Source organism: Gavialis gangeticus, unplaced genomic scaffold (genome assembly GCF_001723915.1).
Source record: "Gavialis gangeticus isolate Ggan-Ray unplaced genomic scaffold, GavGan_comp1, whole genome shotgun sequence".
NCBI classification, from domain to species: domain Eukaryota; kingdom Metazoa; phylum Chordata; order Crocodylia; family Gavialidae; genus Gavialis; species Gavialis gangeticus.
The window spans coordinates 132,411,281-132,421,582 of record NW_017729024.1 but is presented as its reverse complement, the minus strand read 5'-3'; the positions used below and the strand labels follow the sequence as shown (position 1 = coordinate 132,421,582).

General features: G+C 43.3%; 1 protein-coding gene across 1 annotated transcript in view; it reads right to left on the bottom strand.

Moving 5' to 3' along the window:
- The window catches only part of LOC109298119 (cardiomyopathy-associated protein 5-like), a 76,325-nt gene that overhangs the window by 60,717 nt on the left and 5,306 nt on the right, over positions 1–10,302 (bottom strand). Inside the window, exon 3 of the mRNA XM_019518251.1 lies at positions 2,706–2,826. Coding sequence (XP_019373796.1) covers positions 2,706–2,826 — 121 coding nt within the window. The remainder of the gene's footprint in view (positions 1–2,705; positions 2,827–10,302) is intronic.

The following is a 10,302-nucleotide window of genomic DNA, read 5'->3' as shown; positions in this document are numbered from 1 at the left end:
GCTAGGATCTGGAACCAACTTCCAAGAGAAGTGGTGCTGGCTCCTACCCTCGGGGTCTTTCAGAGGAGGCTAGATGAACACCTTGCTGCGGTCATTTGACCTCAGTACTTTTTCCTGCCATGGCAGGGGATTGGACTTGATGATCTGCTCAGCTTCCTTCCGACCCTACTAACTAACTATGAAACTATGAATTATTGCTACTTCTTAGTTTCCTTCAACTTTTAAGCACTTTATGAAGTTTAATTTTGTTAATTTAAGTCAGTTCTTGGTTAAAGAACAACATATAATGAAAATGTTGTTCAGACAGACAAACACAGGATTTTGGAAGGAGTCCCCACACATCCTGAAAATGATTAAGTACAGTATTTTATAAAACTAAGATTTTAATAGATATTTTTGTGCTATAAATGGTAGTTATTAGATAAGTGCATTATTTCAGTGAAAACTTGCAGAATCATTTTGTTTACATCTTTACAAACTGTAGTGACAAGAAGATAGTCCCAATTAAGAACACAACACTAATTTCTGATGCACACTAGAGAAGTACCAAAAGTTACATCCATCTATTTCAAAAAGGAAATTTGAGAGGTAGTATAGAAAAAGGAAATGGCTACGAACAAATACTCTACATCAAGATCTTTCACACCAAAATCAACATCAAGATCCCTAACAAACTCCCTCCAGAAAGGAAAACTATAGAGAAGGAAAAGTCATATCCTTTGTTGGCCATCTTGCAATTGTAAAGAACTTAAGAAGCCTAGAGCACCATAACCTAGGAGTTGACTGAAGGAAATCAATCATTGCCACCAAAAACATCAACAGCTTCAATACAACAGGTCCACTGAAGCAACTGTGAATTCTCAAAGCCCACTTCACAGGAGAAAGCAACCTCATCTGCACAAGATCCATGAACAGAGAGAAGCATTCATACCTTATCCATTTTTATCAGACTAAGATAATGCTACGAACAGAGATATGAAAGAAAACTAACCTGTGACAATTATATTAAGGGACTCCAGAGTCAGAGCCTGCTGAATTTATCAGACAGATGGACAAAAACTTGATACTATGGGGATGCTGAAAATTAACAAGTGTATCCACTGGTAGTAAGTGATTATAGAAAGCCTGTAAGCAACAATTGCATTTACTTGACAAATACCTTGAATGTGTGATAGAAGGCAGACATCTTAAAGTAGAAAAAGAAAAGAAATCCCAAAGATATGCAAGAAAAACCTCAAACTCTAAAAATTGTAAGTGTGTAGACCCAGTTTTTAGTAGCTGTATGTTGTACCTGCAACAAGAGTCCTGGATAGAGCTGACCAGACAGAATTCCATTTTGCACTGACTTTCAAGTTTCAAAATACGTTTTCATTCTGCATTCAGATGAACAAAAACTGTTCAAATAGAAGATGTGCTTATATGTGTATATGTGTTTGTAGCTACTTCCATCCCAAATCAGGCAGATCAGGCACTTAAGTATCACCCCAAACAGGTAGATAGATGAACAGCCTCTAGCATGTACGTAGGAGACTTCTCTTTTTCTCCTGCTGGCTCTTGTGAACACACACACAGACACTTTTTGACAAAACATATTTTGCTATAATAAAAGCAGCAATTCCAGACCTTTCTACAAGATGGTAAACACACAACCTCCTTAGATAAAATTATCAACATTCTGTTTTTTCCTAGATGTCCCAGTAATGCCAGGAACTTCATCTAGCAAAACCAGAATGTCCTTTTCCAATTAATCAATTATATGTTTAATCCTATAACTATAGTTGTAAGTATGTACCCATAGAATTCTTGTTAAAGCCACACTGGTTACCAACCTGAATTTGTTCTGTGTCTGCCAAGAACAAACAGTCCCAAGGAAGTAGGTTTCATCATGATAAATAGAGTTGGGAGTGAAAAGTCAAAGGTGTCAAGCTGTTCCTTTGCTTAAGCTGAATATTAATGATGCATGTTTGATGTTTCATGACAAACTCATTCAGAACACTAAGTAACTGGGAAAAGTCCTACACTCTGTGAGATAAGCCCAAGTCACTAATGGAAATAGCTGACAGTAACATCACCAACCTGCTTTAAGTGCATAGCAGTGGAACACTTGAACCCTGCAGTAGGCAGTATGGTGTTAACAAACTGAGGACATCCCCATCAGCTCACCTAAGAACATCTGTTCTACATCAGGTTTGACAGGAAAGATCAGATTCATTTGGGCTGACTGGGAGAAAGTCCATCGATAGCTTCCATGTTGCAGAGGAGTTAGGAGGTAACTGGAAGCTAAGGCCTGCTACAGTCTCACTGTGACAGGGTAGGCCAGACAGAGAGTTAAGCAGATTTGTTCCTAGTAACACAGTGGTGGACACTGAAGCAAGCACCCCAGTCGGGCATGCCTGAAAAGAAGAGGGCTGCAAGCTGAGCTCAGCAAGGTCAAAACTGTCTTTTGGTTTGTTTTGTGTTTATGTTGGATGTTGACCTGGGGACTCACTAATCCTGATGGGCTTGAACTCTCTCGGTATTCCAGCCAGCTGGTTAACCTGCAACCATAACTGAAGTGGCCTGAAGACTGAGAAAACCAACAGAGTTGATGCTGTGCTGTACCACACCATGAGGGATATTTTTAAATACCCTCATGGCACCACAGGCATATTTTTAAAACATGGACTCTTGCCTTCAGTATACAGGGTCATGACCCTAAAATGTACCACCGTGGAAGCTTCCAAGGTTCTGATTTTACCAGTATAATAAACCTGATCCTTGTAGAGAACCACAGTAAAAATAAGTTCTGATTGTTATATGACATGGCAGCATTGACAGCAGTGAATCCTGTATAGGCAATGAAGTAGAGACAAAAACATCAGAAAAAATTCCACTGTATGTTGACCATAAAATTATCGTTTTCCAGAGCCTACTCTTCCATACATGCATATGCACACACATTTATGATCAAGTTAAATGCATGATCTCAGGTTTTGTAGCAAAAAGTCTGAGCGGCCCTAAGAGAGTCATCATTTGCAGGACTTGACAACAAAGGAAACAGACTCCACCCATCTACACCTATTGCATATACATCCACTCAAGAAATGAGGTGGTGAGGGAAACCTTAGCACTGTGCTCAAACCTCAGCTTCCAGCAGGCTCAAAAGTGGCGACTTGGAGCACCCTTAGGGCATCATACTGCAGAGCATTTCCAGTACTGGCATCCACAGAGCTGGAGTGAATGGGCAGGGCTTATTTCCTCAGAGATGTGACTGAGCAGTGTGGACATACACTGTCTCTTCAACACCATATAATACCTGTCCCACAAACATGCACCCACAAGTATAAGCAATGATATGGACAACACACATTTTCTAATCTTATTACTGTAAACAAAAGGATCCTGGCATATTCAGCTGCTGTAGTGAGGGTTTTTTAAAAATGTATTTAATAATGAATGGTGTCTTGTCAAATGTATAGCCAGTGCAGTATGGGTCTGCAGCCCCAGGCTCAAATTTGGACTGGGGCAGCCTTACCTGTTGCATATTGCTATCAGAGTAACACACACCATATGCCAAGTGCAGGACAAGCGTGACGGCATGATTCCTACCTCAAAGAGCTCTTTATCAATCCAAGGAGACAGGAAAAAGATAGAACATAGTGCTCAGAGAGATTACTGGCTACTGCTTACTAAATTCAGGGGGTTGTTGTACTATGAGCATACTTGTTTACATACGTCAAGACTGTCCAACTGGTGCCCTGTGAGGCTACATCCAACCCACAAGGGATTAACATACAGACCACAGGCTCCCACCTGGCCGTCTCTCCCCCCCCTGCTTCTGCAGTGGCCAGGGTCTCCGAGCTCCCCCTGCCTCCTCCAGCTTCCACTGTGTGCCCCTGCCCCCAGGCATGGAGAACCATGGCAGGAGGGGGCCTAGGGAGCCTGCAGTAAGGGAACGGGGAGGGGGCCCTGAGCTGTCCATGCAATGCAGGGAGCAGAGGGCAGCTGCACTGCACTGATATTTATTATAAGGTGAAAACACTTGTCGGGGTTAGATTGGGAAAGAGGAAGGTATTGCTAGAGGAAGGAGGAGTAAGAGGATCAGGGTGGTGACAAAAGAAGATAACTGCAGGGAAGGAGAGAGAATATTGGAAGCACGTTGGAGAGGATAGGACATTTTGGCATCTAACAATATCAAGTGGAAACAAGGGGATAAAGAATAGCCCACACCAGATAAGATACCATATTTTCTCATATATCACACACCCCAAAATAAGACATACCTTGTTTTTGGAAAAACAGGTTTTTCCTTGTAGAAAAAATGTTTTTTTTCTGTAGCCATGGCCAACTGTGTGACAGGGTAATTCCTCCTGGAAATGTAAATTGTCCAGGAAGAATGGCATACTAGGGAACACTCTGGATGAGACAACAGGAACTTTTGGTGTGACACAACATCAGCAAGGCTAGTTCCCAGACCCTTGCAAAGGCAGTAGCATGACTATTACTTCTTTAGTGTAAATAGCTCTTTCTATAAATTTCTGTCAACAATAAAGTGTTTTTTCCACACCATGAGCCTCATCAAGATATTATAGACTCCATGCAGCAGTTCACTTGCCAGCTCAGTTGCTGCTTCAGGCACAAGCTACAGTTCTCAGCCAACAGCTACTACAAATGTTTTAATGACTCTGAGAAGGTTAACACTGGAGTCTGCTCCTTCTGCTTGCTGAGCCAGAAAGTAGTGGTAGCCATTTTGGCAGCCATTAGAGCACAGCATTGCCTTACTTCTATTCCAGCAAAGATAAATCAGGTTTCCTTGCTTAAGACATGTGTTACAGTTTTGGAGGGCTGAGTTTTTGGGGGGTGAGGTGAGGAGGAAGATGTGTGTGTTATGCAAGTAAATACAGTAAGAATTAGGGCACTCTGAAACCTCCACCTGGCTGCTGCTATCTATGTAGAGAGGAGATCATGGGCCCAGTCCCCAGAGCATTCTGCATCCAGTGAAGTAGGGAGCACAGAAGCTGGTAGCTACTGATGCTCCCCCTCACCATACCCTCAGCTGCAGTTTGTCCTGGGTCTTTGCAAAAGGAGTCCAGAGAGTACAGGGCATTCCAGAGGGCACCCCTATGAACTTTTGCTGCCTGCTGCTGTTATTGTTCCACCCTTTCTGTATGGAGAACACGGAAAACACTGGATGCAACTCATTCCCATGGCTTCACCAGTAACCAGTACTAGCCACTTTGAGTAAAAAAGCCCCAAGCATTATAGTCCATCCTTCAAGCTTTTCCTGGCCGTTTGCCCTGTGGAGAGGGGGAGGAAAGGCCACTGGGCCTTGTGCCCAGATCAGATCCCTCTGAACCTGGAAAAAAACAAAGTTTCACAGGGCCTAAATCTAGCATGGATAAAAGACTAAATAAGGCAGTGTGGGCATGTGTTCAGAATAGCAGATGAATAGGAAAGGGAATTGCATTGAAAATCTTGGCGTGGCTACATAGACTGTCATATCAAGCTGACCAAAATGTACTCTGGGATTCCTGTTATCAAAGCCTTTCCCCAGCAGCGGCTTCCTTGCATGATGTTCAGTAACCACTCAGGGTCAAAGACTGTCAGGTTTCTGTTTCACTCTGGGTCAGAGACGTAACCCATGGGTATCAAACTCCTCAGGTGCCATGAGCCAAATGAATGGCATGGAACTGGAGTGTGTATAGCACATGCTCCAGACCAGTTACACATGCTGCACCCAGCGCGCACACTGGCCCTACCGTGTGCCAGACTGACCGTGTGCGGTGTGTGGGGCTGAGGCCAAAGCCAGTGCACATTGAATGTGGCATACAGATCAGTGCAGGGTCTAGTCTGAGATCCATAGGCAGTACCTCAGGGTGAATGATAGGGCTTCACAAGCAAGATCTTTGATGCCCCTTCTCTAACTGATCAACACTGTATAACTTGAGCTTCTGGATAATGTAACAGCCAGTTCTGGTTGGTTCATGCCAAGAGCCTCTGAAAGGTACAGCTCCTCACGTTTCACTCCCAGTCAAACAAAACAATAAACAAACATGAATATAATACAGAATTTCCAAAACTTATTACTAGACTGTTAACTAATTAGCAATGTTCCATCTTTGAGATAGGCTGTGCTGCCAGGCGAAACCTCAGGTCTCCACAAAGACATCCATACCACTGGTTATCAGCGAGTTCCTAACGGTACAGATGTAGGGTTCAGCTAACTTGAACTCTATAGTCATATAGCAGAGAACTTCTCAAGCAAGCATCCGACTCTGAAAATTGAAGATGGTATTGCCTATTGTTTTCTAGAATGTGTGGGGTCACAACTTCAAATGACCACAGAGTTGCATTTAGTGTCACCCTTTTTCTTTTCAACCACTGTTTTCTATAACAGGTACACACAGTGTCATTTTCATGACATGGTAGCAGGTCTCAGGTCTCTAGTAACTCTGTCATCAGTTTATAATATAATGCAGGCATTTGGATTTTCAGTTTTCTGCTGAACAACATGCGATACCCCGGTTTTCCCATGTCAGTGATATGAGCTCTTCCACATATGGATAAAAAAAAACAAAAAACCAAAAAATCTGGTTAATCTTAACAGCTTTGCCAATAGCAGTATTTCACTGAAATTACTGTAAAAATCTCTGGCATTTCTTATATGTTTCAATTCACAAACAACTTTCACATATTCTGTATAACATACTTTTCTGTCAGCCCTTACAGATCCACCGTCCGGACATCTTTGAACAAAATAACATTTAATTCAGAGAGGTTCCCTTTAAAATGGAAATACAGTCTGGGACTATATTGTTCAGCCAGCAAGTGTCAATGTTAACCTTCATTACATACTGCAAGGTTTCATCTTCAGCACTAGTTCTCACATGTACAATCCATATTTTATCTAAGACAGTAAAAGGTTTTTATTTTTTTACTCGTTTCTTTAATCAGATTGACATGTATTCCATAACACTTTTGTTAAAAAAGCTCTAGAAAGTGTGCCTACAACCACTAAGTCTTTCAGGTTTGTCTATAATTTGCCAATTGAATATCTGCATCTGAAAAAAATATTTCTCTATATTTATATATTTATATATTCTCTATATTTTGGGGATACTTGTCAGGCCCTTTTCAAAATGGAAAATTGGTTTAGATCTGTTTCTGCTGAAACTGACTTCCCATAAAGACATTAAAAGAAGACCAATGCTGCCTTTTCCATTTGAGCATGCTGACATTCAGTTTTTGTTAACACCCAAGCAAACAAGGTTGGCCATATTAATGTAAAAAGACCAAGCCAAAACCCTCTTTGGTGATGTCTTCTAAGAAATTCTTTTGTACTTGCTGTTCATGGTGCCTTAAAACTAGGACCTCTAATTCCTTCAGGTTTTCAGCCTCTTTATTACATCAGTGCACAGTAATGCTCTCAAGTTGCCATTTCAGGCAGCTAAACCAGATATAGGCCAGATTTGGCCCATGGAGTTGCATCATCCAGCCCACATTGCTCCTGGAAGGGGCAGGGATTCAGCAGCAGGATGAACAGAATGGAGGCCCACTGTGAAGTTCCAGTGCACAGAGCTCCATTGGATGCGCATTACAGCACTGATGCAACTGGGGCTTACCCTGCTGCCTGAGCCAACGCAGCAGCTTAGAAACCTATAACAGTTAACATTGCTGCTGTTCATCCTGCCACCAGAGCTGTGCCCAGATCTAGCCCATGAGGAGCCCCATGATCCAGATGCAGCCCAGAGGCCAAGGGAGTTTGACACACCTGCGATAAAGTATGGACCAAAGTATATGTTAGCTGCTTTAAGGGATGAGGGGAAGTTGCTGCTGCTCAGGAGCATTTATCAGCTATTACGATCTGTTACACTTGCATGATTTTTTATTGATACAAGTCAGCTAAATCACCCTAATTTGACCCTGATGCATTGTAGCACATCATTTCACAAGTACCAGGTGAGTATACTCAGGGCCGGATTGACCCTTTAGTGAGCCCTAGGCAAACAAACTTGTGGGCCCTGGGCTGGTTGAGACCCCCCCCCCCACACACACACACACTCTGGCACTGCCACCCGCATGGAGTGGGGCTTGGAGCTGCTGCTACAGTAAGATCAATGGAGGGGAGGGGAAGGGAAGGGAGGCAGATGGAGCCATTCATCTTGCCACTGTGGAGGGAAGGATCACGGGCCCCACAGCTCAGGGCCCTGGGCATGTTCCTAGCTTGCCTATGCGTTAATCTGGCCCCAAGTATACCCAGTAAGGACAAAAGAAATGACAACTGCACCACCAGCTCAGAGGAACTATTCATAAAAGCAGGTAACATTGTGATAGAAGATGATCTGCCTCCCAGAGAGCAAATGAGACAGTGATTGATTTTAAGTTTGGTTTGTGCACTTGTGTCCTTGTGGTACCTACCACAAATAGTGATGATAATTCAGAAAGAAAAACCACAGGCAGGAGAAGATAATGGGATAGAACTTAAATTCAGGGTTTTTAATGACTTTACACCTACTAAATGAGTAGGGGAACTAAATGTATGGGCCATAACAAACTAGAAAATGTATGGGCTATAACAAACTAGAAAAGCTCCACACCTGAGGACAGGCTAGTGATCCAGGTGGACTTTGATAAGCTTAGTAAGTGGGCAGATACAAACCTGATGACATTCAATACCGATAAATGCAAGGTACTCCACCTCATGGAAAAAAACCTGCAGCATGCTTATTGGCTTCCTAGCACCATGGCTGAAAGAGACTTGGGGGTCATGACTTACCACAAGATGAACATGAGCCACCAATGTGATGTCGCAGCTGGTAAAGGAAACAAAACTCTGGCTTGCATCTGCAGATGCTTCTCAAGTAAATCTCAGGATGTCATCCTCCCACTGTACTTGGCCTTGGTGAGGACACAGCTGGAGTACTGCATCCAATTCTGGGCTCCACAATTCAAGAAGGATGTGGAGAAACTTGAAAGAGTCCAGATGAGAGCCATGCACATGATCAGAGGGCACAAAAATAGGCCTTATGAAGAGGGCTGAGAGCCATGGGACTCTTCAGCCTGGAAAAGCGCAGGCTCAGGGGTGACCTGGTGGCTGCCTATAAGTACGTAAGGGGTATACATCAGGGTCTGGGGGAACCAGAGCACCCCGAGGAAAAACAAGGACCAACGGTCATAAACTACTCCAAGACTGTTTTAGGCTGGAAATAAGGAAAAATTTCTTTACTGTCCAAGCCCCCAAGGCCTGGAATAGACTCCCTCCAGAAGTGGTGCAGGCACCTACTCTGGACTCATTCAAGAAATGTTTGGATGCTTATCTTGCTGGGATCCTTTGTCCTCAGCTGACTTCTTGGCCCTGGGGCAGGGGTGCTGGACTTCATGATCTTCAAGGATCCTTCCAACCCAAAAGTCTATGAAATCTATGAAATTTGTAACAGTGCCAAGATTATAAAAATATCAGATGTTTAATTTTTACATGAGGTACAGTGTTCAAATATCTCCAGTAATTTCAGACTTAGCCATCTCGGAGCTGGTGTTTTTAACAGTGTAGCTAAGTCCTTCAGAAGGTCTAGTCAGAAATAAGGCTTCCTCCTGAGTCTCTTATTTTTTATGGCACCCATTGTTAGCATATACAAGGTGAAGTACTGCTTAACTCAGGGGTAGGCAACCCCTGGCACAGGTGCCAGAGCATGGCAAGCGCACCTTGGGGCAGGAAAGGAGGTGGGGCTGTGCTGCCACAAGAAGGATCCGGCCTTTCATGGCTCCCCTACCATTTGCCCCTGGCATGCCAACATCTTACAAGTCAAAGTTGCAAATGCTTTTGGCATTCTGCCCAAAAACATTGCCAACCCCTGGCTTAACCCTTCCTCAGTTATCCTCAACCCTTCCAGTTTCAATGGTGGTGAGGTTTTTAATTAATCCGTTCTTCAATTCAGTATTTTCTTTATTTTATTCTTGGTTCCATGTGTTGTTCAGTATTCACTCACAACCAAATAGTCCAAGGAGGTCAGCTTCATTCACCATCCTAAGATGTGACATAACGGGGCAACCAGGGTGCTGATTTAGTGAGAGGGAAGAAAAAAAAGGCTGCTGCTACAGCCACACAATCACACTGGTAGCACAGCGGCAACCAGAAGTTGTCACTGTCTCTGGCACCTTGTCACACTGTTATGCATCTGAGCCTAAATTAACTAACCAGCATTGTAACATGAACCTCTCCTTAACAGAAGAGCCTGTTCCAAATGACGTGTGCCAGCACCTCTTGAAGGTTCAGCTCCCCACAGCTGGTTTTCATTTTTTTTTTTTGGGGGGGGGGGGGGGGGG